The sequence below is a fragment of the Haliotis rubra genome, unplaced genomic scaffold (assembly GCF_003918875.1).
Source record: "Haliotis rubra isolate DU_JTF1 unplaced genomic scaffold, ASM391887v1 Scf1202, whole genome shotgun sequence".
Lineage (NCBI taxonomy): Eukaryota > Metazoa > Mollusca > Gastropoda > Lepetellida > Haliotidae > Haliotis > Haliotis rubra.
Genome location: NW_025765118.1, coordinates 169,282 through 187,892, shown reverse-complemented (window position 1 = coordinate 187,892; position 18,611 = coordinate 169,282). Strand labels below are relative to the sequence as shown.

Here is an 18,611-nt window from a genome sequence, read left to right as displayed (position 1 = left end):
TGGGAATGTTTGATCCTCCTGTACAGAACCTGCTCCAATTGGAAGCTGCTTTACACGAGGAATGGCACAAACTACCTCTTCAGAGGATCAGGAGGCTGACAGGGTATGAGGAGCAGTGTGCTGGCTGCCATGCAGTCACATGGAGGTTACACTAGGTATTGACCTTGAATCGTGTAAGACACACAAAATGACATTTTAAATGTTCACATTCACCAATAAATTCAACATTAAAAATTCCAGACATACTTGTACAGACATGGTTTTGTATGAAAATCAGTGTGATTTTTTAAAATGAGCAATTATAATCATAAAATCAACATGGATGCCAATCGTTTTGTCGTTTGTATGAGTGAAAGGATCATACAGTTCAGAAAAACTGTGGTTACCACGAGAAGTTGTATGTGCGTGTTGAAAACTGATCATTGCAAAAATACAGGGGTGCTTAATAAAATTCTTTGTGTATATTATTCGGGAAACAGGGGGTGTTCCAATCGTGTAAAGGTTTGCTATAGTCAGTACAGAATAATATTCCTAGCGCACAAACATAAGACTGTGTGTTCGAATCCAGGTTCGCACGACTATATTTTTCTAAGTTTGTCAACACCATGCCCGAGGAGCTCGTGGATTTCAGCAAAGAGATAAATATCTAAGACCTGCATTACTGTCTTCATCCCTCGTTAACCTGACACGACGTGATATATATGGAACAATGCTCAAAGTGACGTTGAACCAAGTTCGCACATTGCACGGGAAAACATATTTCTCTCCGGACAAACACACGGCAGTTCATGTTATACCGACACTGTCTGAAGGCTATTTCAATAAGCCGTTTAACATACGTCAATGTTACATTTATACCTTGTTGTTTCTCTCTGACGTGCCCGCGCCGTGAACCTTTATACATGTACACGTAACGTACGATACAGGTTGACTTATATGTGTAACCCTCCACAAAGGTTGTTTGAAGTTTATTTCAGACACCTGGACATTCCTGGACGAGATGGCACGTAATTAATTTGATTTTCTTCTCTAGTTGGTCCACAAAAAGTCTTATTTGAGTAATGGAGGATTACACCGCCACTGACAGATTCAGGGCACTTGTAAATTAGGTCAGCCCGAAGCTCGGTTTGCTGACGCATATACATGATTATTCCAGCACGTTTTCCATGTGGGTTATGTAATATTTCCCGTAGTTTCACGTCCGATTGGGTGTCTTCTATTTCGAGACTTTACATCTGTAAATCACAGACACACCAAACACAGTCGGTAGTCGGACTTCAGGAGAGCGGAAAGGTTCATTGAAGAAGGAGGTCAACTGACATTAAAAATATGTTGCCAGTCTAGCTTGGCTTAGCATTGTTATTGGTTCCGTATGGACTTGTTTCAGATATAGTGACATAATAACTTTATTGATGGGGCTCATTCATAATAAAGGAAGATGGAGGTGATAGTGTTAACGATAGGAGACATTTATGTCTTAGTATCTTGAGTGAGTGAGTGAGTTATTATTTAACGTCACATCGGCAATATTGCAGCCATATCGGGACGAGAACATATTTGATTTTGAAGCGGAATATATGTATATCATAAAAACCTGTCGACGAAGGACAGTAAAACAACTAGAATATCACAATTAGAATTAAAACTAGCGTGGAAAGCTTAAAACTAATAGCACTATTGGGACAATACAATATAAAAACAGGCTATAGATCGCCAACAACAGAAGGTAGATCACCATACAAGGGACCATGGGGACTTACAGTACCTTTGCTATCTGCATGGACCCTAGTTGGATTTACACCATCCCTTCAGCCGGTGGCGATTATAAGAAATGTTAGCCAAAATTAAAATACTTAACATCTTGAGTGAAGACGAAGTTTGATAACTGCATTGTTAAATCTATAATGCGAATGAGGTGGTGTTCCTATTGAGGCAATTGTATCTGCGACTCCTGTGTTAAAGTTTAATATAAGCATTCTTATATGTTAGCAAATCATTCCCTGATGTTGTCGTCAATGGTGAATTCTGTAAACAACTACAGTGTTTTACCAGTTGTTTCAAACACTTGTTGAAATTGATAATAACGATACGCCGGTGCAACGATATGATACAGGATTGGTATTTGTCTCTATATCGATACAAGACGATACACAACCAAGGACCCTTCTATTCATGAAATGACACTCACTAGCCCATAAGTTGTAATCGCAAATTGAATTGAAATCAGGATTTTAGTTAACTTCTACACCTGCGACCTGCGTCTTATGTCAAGTATGTCAAGAAGTATCGCACAAAACCCGTAGAGGGTCCAGGTGCTATTGGCGTTCAGGAAAGAGAGTCTGATGACTCAGTAATAAGTGCAATGCAACTCCATGGTCGACGGCCATTTCATTTCTTGTGTGTCTCTTGCAAATCGTCATACTACCAACTTACGTCGATGGTTTACACACTGCCAAAACTTAGTCTAGTGGTTAAAACGTTTTCTCGTCACGTCGAAGACTCGTTCGATTCCCCACATGGGTACAATTCCAGCCCATTTCTCGTGTCCTCCGCCGTGATATTGCTGGAATATTGCTAAAAGCGGCGTAAAACTAACCTCACTCACTCACTCGAAACTGGGGTAATGATCGATGGTCAAGATTCATTCTTAACATCCTTGCTAGGCGTGATCGTGTCTTGTTACATGGGATATGGACATCAAAGTGTCATCACGTTACCTCCTGAGAGAAGGGACGGTGGATTAGTTGTGGTGAGAGGGCGGCGGGGTGGCCTAGTGGTTAAAGCGTTGGCTCGTCACGCCGAAGACCCGGGTTCGAATCCCCGCATGGGTACATTGTGTGAAGCCCATTTCTGGTGTCTCCCGCCGTGATGTTGCTGGAATATTGCTAAAAGCGGCGTAAAACCAAAACTCAGTCAGTCAGTCAGTTATGGTGAGGGGTGGCAAATCATACTATATACCATCTACATTTGGATATTTTAAGTTCTCTCAGAGAATCCTAAAGCCTGATACCTCTTATTAGTATGAATCAGTTTTGTTTTCGTATGTGTCGTACATATCTAGTGAATTTCGGTTTCAACTGTATCGACAGAATCGATATCTTTGATATCAACATATTCTCAGTGAAATGTTAATCCAAGTCAAAATCAATCTTTCACTTCTCCTGTTTGTAAATGGTACTCTTTAGGCCTACTGCTTACAAGCTGTTCTTCTATAATGGTTAGAGATATCTGGTGGAAGCGAGTTTTGTAACATATATCATAAGAGCCATAGATGTCACGCAAGCCTTTGGAGTGCGGATTTCATATTTCTTTGATATTTTTAACACCTGTATATTGTGTATTTTATAATGTAACACACGCAGATGCTAATCCATAAACAATACCGCACTGGGCATCATTGTCCTAGACAGTATAGAAACATTAATTATGGCAGTAGTATTTCAAGCTCTTTGGCATCACGTCGCTCTGGTTCCTGAACTTATATTCAAACGTCTGTCTTGTACATTGATGCCACATCTTACGTATTGGGCTTGCTTGGCCGTAAATATTGCTCATCAACATTATAATTGAATTCCAGAGGATGGTCACGACAACCTAGTGTCCGGCATTGTCTTCTCGGGGAACAGAGGCAACAGTGGGGTACTGAATGACTCCCCCCATGACGTCGTCCTTCCAAAGAAAAACCTTGGTCGTCCAAAACGTACACAGGTAACGTCGTTAAACTTAACGATAATACTAAATCAACATTTACTACTACCACTACTACTACTACTACTACTACTACTACTACTACTACTACTACTACTACTACTACTACTACTACTCTGCTGCTACTGCTGCTGGTACTGTATTTATTTCTACTAATGAAAATGATATTACTGGAAATAATGGAGATATAGCTCTAATTGCACCACCCGTGAACTTCCAGGTTAGAACTGATCTACAGTAACCCATGCTTGTCGTAAGAGGCGACTAACAGGATCGGGTGGTCAGGCTCGCTGACTTGGTTGACACATGTCATCGTATCCCAATAGCGTAGATCGATGCTCATGTTGATCACTGGATTGCCTGGTCCAGACTCGATTACTTACAGACTGCTGCCATATAGCTGTAATATTGCTGAGTGCCGCGTAAAACTAAACTCAATCAATGAATCTAATTGAACCATGCAACTTGCACCACATCATTTATTTTCACATTATAGCAGCATTAATTGTAATCATATACTATATTTAGATTTATGGTCGCGTTGCAGAAAGTACTCCTCTATCTATTTGACAGTGGTAAGTGTGGTACGCTTTGATTGGGCTGATGTTGCAATAAGGTTTTCAAAAATGTGTATTTATAAAGATAAAGTTTAACAATTTCGAAATATGAGGACCGAGTTCTATCTAGGTCTGTAAGAATACTTGGAGTCTATTCTATTCCTCCTATCGCTTGGTCAGCTCTTGTGCGTGACCTGTGTGATTCTCTGAAATATGAAATATATTTCTATCAAACGAGGACAGTTGAAACCAGCCATATGTGTTTCTTTGAGTAAAGGACATTCCTAACAGTCTCGAATAGTCACTATCATGGGTTATGGAATGGGAACTATAAAGCTGCTCTTGTATATTTGATCCCAGCACACATGTACTTCGGAGTATTCCACCATAAGAGGGCACACCATGTGTCTACAAGACAACTCGGAAGTGACGTCATTCGGTGTTGCTGCGCAAGACCAGATTGATATTGTAACGCTCCACAATGAACTACGGGGAAGGGTAGAACCACCCGCTACGGATCTTGGGAAACTTGTAAGTCTAATGTGTTCGTCAGTTAGGTATTGAATAGTGACGTAATATGTATTTATCGTCTATATTCTAAGTGAATAAGAATAATTCCTGGGGATGGTTATAGCGCCACGCCAAACGCATCCTACAAACTCAAGAATGACTTTTCATTGCATAATTATGTGAAAGGGATCATGTAGTTAACACAACGGTTATATTTTATGTAATTATATTTAAAAAACATTTGTTCTATTCTAATATCCACCGTCATAATGCTGCAGCCAGGCCCCACACATGTCGTCCTTCAGAACCCACCTTTATCATTGAGATGTAATCAGTTTTCAGTAGAGGTTCTTCAAATATTTTGTGAAGATTTTGTCATGTGAGATGTTTTTAAGTTAACTTTAAATACATGTATAGAGAATGTCAGCGTTGGAGATTATCGATTATCTGCCTAGACCAGTTCTAATCTGCAGGTATTTATGCATTTTGCATGTTATGATACATGAATGTGTATATGTGTCTAGAATATGTATATGTGTACAGAGTATGTATGACACAGTAACGTGTACTCTGCCACAGGTGTGGGACCCAAAGCTAGCAGCTGTATCAGAGAAGTGGGCGCGTCAGTGCAAGATGGAACACGACAATGTCAAAACCATACCCGGTATGTTCCTCCTTACATACATAAACCTCACAAGCAACCAATAGATATATCATGAATTAATGTCCCCTCAGCTCATTGTCATGTTACGTGTTTAGATCAAGATCATCCCGGTCGACGTTGTATTCTTCATCTAAAATCATGCTGCCATCTTGTTCAGTCAAACCATAATATCCAACAATGCGATCTTAGTCTGAGGGTGATGGTAACTCCCATAACTTCAGCTTTGCTTCCGACAGTCGTAGCGTTACATCGCTTTGTGGAACGGGACCCAGTGTCTGGAGAATAATACGTACAAACTCCAATCACCAAATGAGTTGTAATGTCATGTGAAGGTGACGTCATTATATTGATACAACCCTGAATGGAGTTTTGAGACGGAGGAGACAATAGCACCAGTGTTAATATAGTTTGCTGTAAATAGTTTGGTGTTTGAATGGACTGTTTGTCATAATTTGGGGCGGTGGGGTAGCCTAGTGGTTCAAGCGTTGGCTCGTCACGCCGAAGACCCGGGTTCGATTCCCCACATGGGTACAATGTGTGAAGCCCATTTCTGGTGTCCCCCGCCGTGATATTGCTGGAATATTGCTAAAAGCGGCGTAAAACTAAACTCAGTCAGTCAGTCAGTTGTCATAATTCATGATTATGTTGTCAAACGGGGGTTAAAAAAACTGTCAGCGTTTCGCGCATCGTGGAATTTTGTCACTCGGATCACAGTCTTCATCAGCTGATCCTTAAAATACGCTTCGTTGTGGTGATGTTATGTTAACATCAGCTATAAAAATGTGGTATGATCATACCGTCCCAAAGGGACATTAGTTTTAGAACTTGAGTACCTCCCCAAATATAGCTCTGTCACTCTCCGCTGTTCGCACGATACGTTCGCCTCTTAGTATACTTGCCATCAATAAATGTGTTCCAATATTTTCGACTGTACACGTTTCACCGTAGATGTCGGATTTATTGTGAGGATATGGATTTTGGCCACTATAGGTCAGCGTAATGGAAGGCATATAACCTTATCTGATGTGGGTTATTTTTCAGACTATGGATTTGAAATAGGACAAAACATTGCTGGGGGATATCTGAACTGGCAGAGCGCCATAATGGCATGGTATAACGAAGTTAGTATGTATCGATTTGGCCAGAACCCGAATGGCTATTTGGGAAGAGATGGATGGAAAAAGATCGGACACTATACACAGGTACAATTTTATATGTATTTACTGTCGGGGACACCCGAATGCTCTTGCATAGCACATTGAGTCCGTATTATATCTCTAACCTCTCCAAGCAAGAAGACAAATGTCTGCCCATTACGATCCTTGTTTGAACACCAGCAGAACATGTCATATACGTCTGGAAAAGAATGCTCACTTTATGTTTTCAAATAAAGTAGATGTATTTTCATTTCGGACTTGTGGCATTTCCCTACAAGTTTTTATCTGTTTGTGAGTGAGTTTAGTTTTATGCAGCACTCAGCAATATTCCAGCTATATAGCCTCGGTCGGAAATAAACGAGTCGGGTCCAGACCAACCATTGATGAACGGCATGAGCATCGATCTACGCCATTGGTATACAATGACGTGTGTCAACCAAGTCAGCGAGCCTGACCACCCGATCCCGTTTGTCTCTTACGACAAGCATGGGTTACTGAAGATCAATTCTAAACCGGACTTTCACGGGTCTTATCTGTTTGTGTTCTCAAAGTCAGATGGACATATTCAAAGAAAGAAAACGTCTCTTCAACTGGATCATCCCAATTTATGGCACCACATGACGTCACTTAGAGTTTAATACCTTCAGGGGGAACACACATTGGGATGATATTAACTGTTGATCAGGGGTCAGGCATCGGGATGATGCTTAACTTCAAGCTGTAAAAAACAATTTTTGACATTGAAAGAATGGTACGTGTCATATTCTTACTCATGAAGTAGGTTCGTAACAACATCAGGGGCGGTGGGGTAGCCTAATGGTAAAGCGTTCGCTTGTCACTTCCAAGACCCGGGTTCGATTCCCCACATTGGTACTATATGTGAAGCGCACTTCTGGTGTCCCCCGCCGTGACGTTGGATTATTGCTAAAAGCGGCGTAAAACTAAGGTCCCTTCCTCACTCACATAAACAACATCCACCTTTATCTTGATGATTTCCGTAAATCACAGGTATTCATTATTTGTAATGGTACCAGGTGTGTATTCTTTGGATGCTGTATAATGCCATGTACCACATATTGTCTCTGTAGATCGTCCAGAACGTCACGTTCTTGATTGGATGCGGGTATGCCCATTGCCCCAACACCAGATTTGGAAGATACTACGTGTGCAATTACGGATCAGGGTGAGCTTTCTCTTGTACGGAAATATCGTATTGATTCTTAAGATTGATGAGAGAGAGAAGATGAGATGAGGGCGTGACAGAGCCAAAGTGAATTCAGAGAATAATCAATCTTGAACGTCAGCGATACAGAAAGGGTTCGAAACTCCATAGTCTATCACAGACTTATGAATGCCGTAGCGCTACGAATACTTTGTGGATCGGGAACCAGATGCTTAAGGGCATGCTAAGAACAATGGTCAAAGTCATATGAAAGTGTTACTGAAAATAATTGATGACAAATTTGAGCGAAAATGGTTAGCATGCCCTACTTAAGCAAATAGTGTTCAGTAACCCAAGTGAATTGAAGGGCATTATATGATGCTGCACTGAGAACCGTGAGTGATCAGGGCAGATTCCCACACACGGTCAACGGATCAGGAATACATTCTTCAAGGTCATATTCGTAAATATCGGCAACATTTAGTTATATTGAGAATTCCTTGTCTGTTTTTCGGTAAGCTTCTCTGTAATTTTTTAATTTACTTTCCGTGAATGATAATGGACAATACAGCAATCGTGTTTAAACAGTCACGAACACATTTCTTTGTCAGACAAAACCGGATTTCTCAGCCCTACACGAAAGGACCCAGATGCAGTTCCTGTCCCAATACATGTAAGGATGGACTCTGCGGTAAGTCTACGTGCTAAATCTGACGATCGGAAATCATAAGTTTGCAACCATTGTTGTTTTTTTCGGTTTCAGTTTCAATAGGTTGTGTGCAACCAGTAGTTAACGTTATTCATTTGAGCACATTCTAAAATACAGGATGTAAACGAATAATGCTACCATGACTTCAGTAAATACTGGATTGTAATTGGTTAATTAAAGTCATTCAGAGGTATATAATCACGTTATATATGTCAGATTTTCCAACACAGTATGTATTTCTTTTAAAATCTACACCAGCGTGTTAACGTCATTTTGGAGGAAGGTCTGAAGTGAGGCACGTCTCAGACGTTTACCACTGTGGTGAAACACAAGAGCTGGTTCGAGACAGGATTCAAATCGGTTCCTTGCGTGCAAATGGGACACAACTCTGTACAGCGCATGAAAAAACTGGGCCACCCACATCCCCGAGTGCACTCAACGCGTAAGGAAAATCCATCACTGATTTATAAAATGGATGCATACTGTTTCAGACTGTGGAGGGAAGGCTTGTTTCAATGGAGGCAATCTTGACACAAACACGTGTACTTGCACATGCCAGAAGCCGTACTCGGGCCCGACGTGTCAGCAGTGTAGGTACAGTATGTCATGTGTCATGTCCAGTCATCTGTCCTATCACAGAGGACTAATCATACAGAACTGATCTTCAGTAACCCATGCTTTTCGTAAGAGGCGACTAACGGGATCGGGTGGTCAGGCTCGCTAACTTTGTGGACACATGTCATCGTATCCTAATTGCGTAGATAGATGCTCATGATGTTGATCACTCGATTGTCTGGCCCAGACACGATTATTCACAGACTACCACCATATAGCTGGGATATTGTTGAGTACAACCAACCAACTAACCATACAATGTAAACCATTTACACAACACGTGTCATTGACACGGAACAGAACATACTATGGTTTCCTGGTCCTGTTTTACTGAGGGTCTATCAAATATACGCGATAAAACTCTGTCAATCTCCACAGGCAACTGCACGATATAGACCACCATGAGCAAGTGTTTATGAATCACTATCAAATAATAACGATAGCAGGTGTTCGCCAACAGGTGAGCATATCCTGCCCCACCGGCCATAAACCCATACGAGGATTAGTCAGTGGTAATTGCTTGTCAACACATTTTGTTTGTTGAAGGTCTTTCAACAATACCCTCCTTCATTCAGACTGTACAAGAACACCATACGGAACCTGTATCATTTCTCGACTCTGTACGGCTTTAATTTTACTTCCAGTGAACTGTCCAGCGAAGGATTCCTTCTACTGTGGACGTAGCCTGACCCCCAAGGATTGCAGGACGTATTACAATGTTCCCCAGCTGTGTCCCTACATGTGTGGAATATGTGGTGAGTTGTGTCCCCTCAGTTTGTGTTGGAATATTGACTGAGGTTTACCTTGTTTACACTAAAATGTCCAAGCGACAATTGTTGTATAACTCTCTCGCGATTGTGAGATTGGTGGGGAGGTTAAGTATATATTGTCGACATAATTCCGATCCCTCTATAGCCTCCCATAGCCACGCTTATACGTGTGGTGGTAGTTGTTCAGTTTTCCTGCTGCAATGTGTTCAATGATGTCTGCACATGTCATCGGTTCCCAATTGCGCAGATCGATGCTCATGCTGCTGATCACTGGATTGTCTGGTCCAGACTCGATTATTTACAGACCGCCGCCATATAGCTGGACTATTGCTGAGTGCGGCGTAAAACTAAACTCACTCACTCACTCAATAATGCCTGAAGCACTAACGTCTAATTTATATTTAGGACACTGGATAAATGCAATTTGAGTTATAGTCAAATCACATGTTTTATTAATGTAGCCCATTTCCATCAACATTATGTACATCAATGGCCCTTCCCACGTCCAGATCTACTCTGTATATTGTCGAAGTTGATTCATTTTCAAATTCTACTAACTTACTTACAAAACCACTTTCAAAATGACTGATGGTAGAGATGGCGACCATTAATATATTTGATCTGTGACAAAACTGATCTTCGATGTTGACCTGTGTCACATGTTGCCGCATTGTTCTGGTTAAACATTCACTTGCCAATACACGTGAGAGCTGGCCTCGCTAGGGTGTTCCTTTAAAAGGAAGTTATCGGTTAATGAGCATCGGTAGATATCCATTCCCTTGTTGATGAACCGTGAATTCAATAATTACTTGAAGAGAAGACAGGGATCACGCCAGAATCCATATTCACTCGTGTTCTAATTGCTAGCTCAGCAAAATGGAGAAACATTCGCTAGAATTATCAGCTGATCATTTCAGCTGCAAGATGACAATGCCAAAATTCATCATGTCCAGGTTCTCATCAATTATCTTGTGGGAGTAGGTAAGCCAGAAACATTCAAGGTAAATTAAGCTTACCAATAATTTCAAAACGTTGTATCTTTGTGATTTTAAGTTATGGCTAAATTTACCTGCAATCACCAACGGCTGAAGGGATGGTTTAAATCCGGCTAGGGTCCATGCTGGTAGCAAATATTCATTAAGTCCCCATGGTCTCTAGTAATTTGACTTTCTGGTGATCTATAGCCCGTTCCTTATTTTGTATTGTCTTGCATAATAGTATTCGTTTTAAGTTACATTTTAGTGCTATACCTCTCTCTGTGTTACACCAGTAGTTTTACTGTTCATTGTCAACAGTTGTTTTAATTTTCTTATGTTATTGGTCTTTAATGTGATAATCAATTGTTATCGTCACGATATGGCTGAAATATTGCCCATGTAACGATAAATATTAATTCACTCACTCACTTACTCATCAATCATCTATGACGAAAAGCTCTGGACTGACCCGCCCTTGGCATGTCCCCTGTGAAGACTCGTGAGACTGACTGTACGTCAGTGACCCAGCATGCCAACAGCTTGGGGTGTTTCGTCAGATTGCATGAAGGACAATACCGAATTTGCAACCATCTGCACGTTTATCAACTATATGCTGTCAAGGTGTCATCAGGCATCGCGTAACATAATAGGCACACCTGGTATTGAACTACACGCCTGTAATTAATTTCACAGCCTTTTATCTTCCTTACCCCTTATCTATCATTCAATTCCCAAATACTTATGTAATATATACTGAGAAAAACAAACAAAGGGTCACAGGAAAATTCAGAAATATAGAAATACGATGTTATTAAAGTTTAAAATTAAAATTAACTTGTAAATGCCATTATCATATGAAACAAGGAATTGGAATTCAGTGTAAATAGTTGTTTGTGGTGTCTCTTTTCACTTTCACACGAGAAATTTCGGATCGGGTGAAAAGTAGGTCATTGTCTGAATAGGTTAATGAGACTCATGTTTCGGTTTGTTACATAAATGTAACCATGCAATCAGCGTATGCATAAACATATTAAAATCTGCTTCCTAAGTTATCATATAATAACATTCGCAATGTTCAAACATGTGCAATGTTACTTCCATTTGTTCAAGCTCACCTCATAATTCAGAATAAAAAGAAAAAGAGAGAAGTGCTTCTTACATTCAACAGTGCGGAACTTGTAAATACTGAAACAGTTGTGGCAAATTGGCTCATTTAAAGTGATCTAGTATAACGACCGGTCTCTACAACAATAGGGAAAGAACCATTTGAACATGGCGCATGTGTCAAAACCTGACATTTGGAACCTATGGTTCTCCACCTAACGATGGCTTCAAACTTGTTGCCGCAGATGTTTTGAAAATTTAATATTCATTCGAATGTCGGTTTCCCAGTTGTTGTCATGCTGATAGGTATTTGTTTCTCTGATTCAATCTGAACATCTTATTGTTTTATGTAATTGTTCATTCGCTTTATGTAACGGACTCAACTAAAGACCTGTTAGTAATTTCACCCATTACACACCTGTCGCTCAGCCGTTGCCCATCGATATTGATTTGGCGCTTATCAAGTGAAGGGAGTAGAGTGGCTGTGGTAATTCATCTGAGGGTTACATAAATACGCTCTTGACGCGCAATTTTATCGATACGTTGTCAACTTCGAAACGTGCGACGTACAGCTGCTGATATTGCAAATATTGACATTCTGACATATTGACAAGCACTTCATACACACATGTGCACATCTTGGGTACACAAGGGTGGTTGGGTGAGTGAGTGATTAAAAAATGTTTTCAATAGAAATTTTGTACTTATTCGCAACGTGAAATGTGTTTAGTTTTAAGGTATGTTCAACAATGAAAGTGATGCTGAAGATCACTGAAATCTGAGTCAAATGTGATATGTAAGGGTAAAAAGCGACTTTGGATACAATTATTCACTTTAGCATAGTGTTTCGGTTCAATATGCTGAAATCAAGAAAACTCATTCAATATGGTAAGACACTAAATAAATGATTTTTTGCCGATTTATTATATCATATATACATACTTACTTCATTTCGGACATATAGTTTTAGACAATGTGATATTGAACTAGTGAGGCACTTCGTATCTCTCGAACATCTCAATATCTTGAACAAAATAACAAGCCGTATTTTATTTTGTATCAGCAACAACAAATACCACGGCTGCTTCCCGGACAGAAGCCCAGCGTATCACTCAGCCAGACCAAGCCTCACCAGTCGAACCAACAGCTGGTGTACAGTCTACAACGTGGGGGGATTTCACGTCGGAGTTTGGCTGCGTCTATGCAGGAAAAAGAGCTTCAAAAGGTACAAGGCAAATCACTATATCAGTTATTTGTCACCTTTTTATTTAGTTTTTATTTATGTATATTTATATAGCGCCAATATCCAGATCACCTGCTCAAAGGCGTTTTGTTTTCCCTCGATCATTGGATGTCAGTCTCAAACGGCACAATGTATTATCAATCTCAACTCCCTGGGGATCATACAACTCTAGGCGCACCGAGTTAATGTGGCTTTCCCATCCTTACGAGGTACCCATTCACAGGTGGGTGGACTGGGACACGTAGTCACAGTATTTTGTCCAAGTTTACTGCACGTTGCTGTACCCGCAACTAGGTGTTTGCACGTATTCATGTGGCCACCATCTGGTTATATACCAACGGATTCGTGGGTTCTTTTAAGTGCACAGGGTTTATGAGTTAAATTATACTTAGATAAACATAACATCTTTCTACATCGTTGAGGTTTCGCTCATTATTCATCCAGAAGGAAGAAAAACAAACTTTCGTTTCCCGGTGATACATCTTGTCAAAAGTCAACAGTGGAAGGTTCCACACATGAATTGAATAGTTACTTGTCTTTTAATGCTGCAATAGGTAATATTCTTTGTAAAGGCGTTCTCTAATGGTAGAGTGAGTGAGTGACTAAGTGAGTTTAGTTTTACGCCGCACTCAGCAATATTCCAGCTATATGACGTCGGTCTGTAAATAATCGAGTCTGGACCAGTCAATCCAGTGATCAACATAATCAGCATCGATCAACGTAGGCACTGGAAAACGATGACATGTGTCAACTAAGTCAGCGAGCCTGACCACCCGGTCCTGTTAGTCGCCTCAAGCATGGGTTACCGAAGATCAATTCTAACCCTGATCTTCAGGGGTTCTAATGGTAGAAGTGTGGATGAAGCGTTTGAGTGAAGGGACTAGTCCCCAGTAGCGATGTGTGCAGACATAAGAGTTTATATTTATCACGTTCAAAAATCTACTTAGAGTGACCATATCGCTAGCTTTCTTATCAAATGTCAATGTTACTGTTTTACTACTCTATGGGACATGACAGCATTCTTGTCCTAAACATACGTTTATCTCCTAGTTCTAACTACGTTGAATAAATCGTTCCAACCACATCTTTTTCCAGCGGAGTGTCGGAGTTATGGTGACCATGGTAACGACAAGTCACTGTGTGGAAGTATGGGTGGGAGTCAGATCACCTGCGACCACTGCGAGCAGTTCTACAATATCAAGACAGACTACTGCCCCGTCATGTGTGGACTCTGCGACGGTCAGTGCCTATACCAATCCAGTTTGCCATAAAGGATATTTTTAATGACGTTCATTCTCATTTAATCTTGGATTTTTTATAGGAAGCAACCTTGGTATGATACAATTTTAAACAGAGATTGAATGTGGCTATACTCTCGACCGGGGTTAAAGATCCGTAAAACTATTGTTACTTTAATGATCGGCTAAATTTCCAAAATATCGCCAACACCAGAAGAGATATTGTAAGTCAAGTCCATGCAGGAAGCAAAAGTATATATTGTCCCCATGGTCCCTGGTATGGTGATCTGCATTAAGTTGTTGGCGATCAGTATCCTGGTTTTGTTTTGGATTGTTTTCTGTTAGATTTTATTACAACATCTGTAGATAATAGATTTTATTACAACATCTATAGATAATAGATTTTATTACAACATCTATAGATAATAGATTGTATTACAAAATCTATAGATAATAGATTTTATTACAACGTCTATAGATAATAGATTTTATTACAACGTCTATAGATGACAGATTTATTACATCTATAGATAATAGATTTTATTACATCTATAAATAATAGATTTTATTACAACGTCTATAGATAATAGATTTTATTACAACGTCTATAGATAATAGATTTTATGAAAACATGCTGGTTTTAAACAGGATCTGTGATATTCTTGTGTTTCTACTGTCTTTCGTCCTTTCTATTGCATAGATTTATTTTGGATAAATGTTTTGATTGTTCTCGTCACGATATGGCTGAAATACTGCCGATGTGAAGTTAAATATTAAGGCACTCACTCACTCATCCAGTTTGCCATATGGCGTCAAGACCTTGATTCATTTCCTTGATCATTGTGCAGGGAAATGTGCTCCGTGATCGTCATTTGATCAGGACATTCGATTCGAGCAACAGCTTGGTTGTGTTTCTTCGACCATTTTAACACGCTCTATAGTTCAAAGCCAAACTTCCATCGCAAGATTACTAATAAGAATATTCCATTTCCTAATAAGTTTTCTTCTGTGTATGTATGAACACACACGTTCTAGTACCATGCATCTGGTATCATGGTAGCTGGTGTGATTCACTGCCTCCTTAATGGCCATGGGCAATAAATCCTTGTGTTGAAGGACAGAGTGATACAGGAGTCTTCCTTCGCCTCTGATATCTGGATACTGGACACCCTAGTTGTTTGCTGTATGTCAGTAAATGATGCGTCCATGGTGGCTGATATGTTATTAAGGAACATGATACAACTATGGACTATGGTGTCTAGCGATGGAAACATAACGTTTATGTTTCGCTGGAGCGATATAACAATTTGTCCAGAACTATTTCCGTCAAAAAATGCTTTAAAACAATTATAGCATTCGGTTTTTTTCTGGTCCAGTAATTTTGTGACAGGTTTTCGTAATTAATTTTATTTCTTCAATGTACCACTGTTCATTTTAATGAAACCTTTAAGAGAAAATTTAAGATTGATAATTTACTTCACTCTTTTCCGTTTGACACAGGACAAAGCGTGTATATTGAAGTACTATAATTGGTGTTAAATACTGTATTTATATGAAAGCATTCAATCGATATTCCATGCTGGTGTAATGAAGATCACTCCATGTACGATTCTTACCCTATCATAATAACGGGTGGATGTATCCCGATACATACATGTTGATAACAGATGTTCGCGACAAAGTAAGGGATATGTGAAGAAAGCAGTATCCTGTGTCAAGAATTCGACACAAAACTTTCGCGTATAAACTATTTTCAATCTGTCTTTCTTAAGTTTACTAGATCCGTTCAAGAATACACAATGAATCCAATTATTTGTCAACTGAACTCATCAATTTGCGTGAAGGTGTTGGACGATATTAATCGGGATAAGTTTATTCATGCTAGAAGTTCATAATATATGTTACGAATCCTCCTTTCAGCGCCATGTGTCGGGAAGCGATGCCTGAATGGTGGACGGTTGGATACAGACACCTGTAAATGCACTTGTAAACCACCATATGTAGGAACGACGTGCCATACACGTAAGACATTTTAAAATGAATCCACTGTTATATATCGTAATTCGGGCTAAATTTGTAAGTTCGAAGCAATGTTGAAAATATTGAATTTAATAATACAGACCAATTCAAGAACTTTTTTAAAGCATATATCACAGAGAGAGAGAGAGAGAGAGAGAGAGAGAGAGAGAGAGAGAGAGAGAGAGAGAGAGAGAGAGAGGAGAGAGAGATAGAGAGAGGGAGAGAGAGAGAGAGAGAGAGTTCTTATATGCGCGTGTATGTATTGTTTAACGCCGTAAACAGCAATACTGTAGCTTACCTTCTAAGTAGACGACCATTGACATGAATGTCAGGTAACTGATATTATGAGCCCCAATCAATACCGTCCGTGTACGTTGACAAGTCAACCAATTTGAAACCAGGTTTCAAGGTCATCTTAAATATGTTTCATTCAATTCGAGTTTCGTCAGTAGAATAGCATAGAATCATCGTCCTATTTCACGTTTCAAGTTGAGCGATCTTATGTGAAATTGCACTCACGGCCAAACACTGTTATAGATGTGCATAAATTAAAGGGGAACTATAGTGCGTTTGGCTCAAAAGCGGACCGATGAATTGCAATCTGACACGAAAACTAATAAACATAAAATACTTAATGAAACACTGATCATAATCAAAACGTCAGACCAACTCTGTGGGTTTTTTGCAGAATTTATGCCCTAAAAATAAAAAAATTGTTTAACAAACTATCATTAAAATATTCGCACAGTTCACTATTTTGCACGAGGGAGGGGTGCAAAGAGTGGAACAGCCAGGTATGCGAGAAAGGATGGAGACGGCGCAGCACAGGTTAATGAATCAATAACTTCGTCGGCACTTGTGCACGTGCTTCTCTAACACCTGGCTGTCCCTTTCTCTGCACTCCTCCCTCGTAACAAATAGTGAACTGTGCGAATATTTTAATGATAGTTTGTTAAACATCTTTTTTAATTTTAGGACATAAATTCTGCAAACAAATCACAGAGTTGGTCTGATGTTTTGATTATCATGAGCGTTTCATTGAGTATTATATTTTTATTAGTTTTCAAGTTAAATTGCAATTCATCTGTCCTCTTTTGAGCCAAACGCACTATAGGCGTAACCGTAGATTTTAATGTTTGTCAATATAGATTCAAGCGTGGCGCACAGTAAATGGGATAACGGGATAAACATTTGTATTGATGAACTGTATAATTCGTTTACTTTGTATTGCAGCCCAATGTCCAGCAAAGGACCCGCATCACTGCACCCTCTACCGACTGTCCTACTGCAAACTGTACATCAATGTACCGTCAGAATGTCCTTATCTGTGTGGTATTTGCGGAGACGTGTAGTATGGGCTATCGTCAGATTTTGCCACAACATAGCTAGGTATAAAACGTTGTCTTCAGCTGCACATATACCTTAATGGTTGGTCAAAGCGCATGAGGTATTGCAAATTATACCCGAGGTATTCTTTGTTGTAACAGATCTTCTAAAAACTCATTGCCAGAGATGGATGGTTTGATTTTGATAGGTTTTAGTGTATCTCTTGTGTAAAAAATATATCGATTCATATGTAGCATGTGGTTCATTGTAAGCTTCCCCTGCGAGATACGTTCGTCGTCTTGGGTATTTGACAGCTATCAATGTTTGCTTGTTCGTTTATGTGTTGTGCCGTGTGTACCATGTGCGGTCTATCAATCAGCAGCAGCTGAATTCAAGTTGGAGTTGAACATCAACATTCAGGGGGGGATACAGCTGTAGAGCTTTTTGAGAAAGGGGGGATGCACAGTTCATTTCCAACCGTTGTAACGAGAGTTTCACTGGTCTTCCAATAAACTTTCAGGACAAAAAGAGGGGGGGGGAGGGGTGCGTACCCCTGCACACCACCTCTGGATCCGCCTATGACACTGGTACAGGCGACGACCTCTTACTTGTGTAGCGGTGATACAGAGGCCTCAGTCTGACGTAGTAATGGCGGACAATCTACTCGATGGTCAGCGGGACTTTATGGCAGTGAACGTAATACCCAGTGTAGTGGAACATGTTCTGGCACCGGAATCAATGGCCAGTGACTACCAATCCTGAAGTAGCGGGATCCTACACTGGTAAAACACACATGACCTGTCAGTGTCTAGCACACATTGTAATGTTTGATGCTTCGTTGTAATCTACGGA

The 18,611-nt window shown here is 40.0% G+C and overlaps 1 protein-coding gene across 1 annotated transcript; it reads left to right on the top strand.

The window, feature by feature from the left end:
* Positions 1-61: 61 nt before the first annotated feature.
* LOC124264074 (cysteine-rich venom protein Mr30-like) lies at positions 62-17,785 on the top strand. The gene is made up of 12 exons (XM_046698799.1): positions 62-103; positions 4,626-4,796; positions 5,355-5,439; positions 6,481-6,641; positions 7,685-7,779; positions 8,370-8,449; positions 8,959-9,057; positions 9,727-9,837; positions 12,997-13,158; positions 14,272-14,415; positions 16,335-16,436; positions 17,667-17,785. Exons 1-12 carry the CDS (start codon positions 62-64, stop codon positions 17,783-17,785), a joined length of 1,371 nt encoding a protein of 456 aa, XP_046554755.1.
* The last annotated feature ends 826 nt before the right edge of the window (positions 17,786-18,611 follow it).

What these genes read in the sequence shown, in the direction of transcription:
- LOC124264074 (XM_046698799.1), top strand. Translation starts at nt 62, where the DNA reads ATGGCACAAACTACCTCTTCAGAGGATCAGGAGGCTGACAGG. An exon ending in CATGTGTGGACTCTGCGACG is followed by an intron (nt 14,416 to 16,334) that starts GTCAGTGCCTAT and finishes TCCTCCTTTCAG; the next exon opens with CGCCATGTGTCGGGAAGCGA. An exon ending in AGGAACGACGTGCCATACAC is followed by an intron (nt 16,437 to 17,666) that starts GTAAGACATTTT and finishes TTTGTATTGCAG; the next exon opens with CCCAATGTCCAGCAAAGGAC.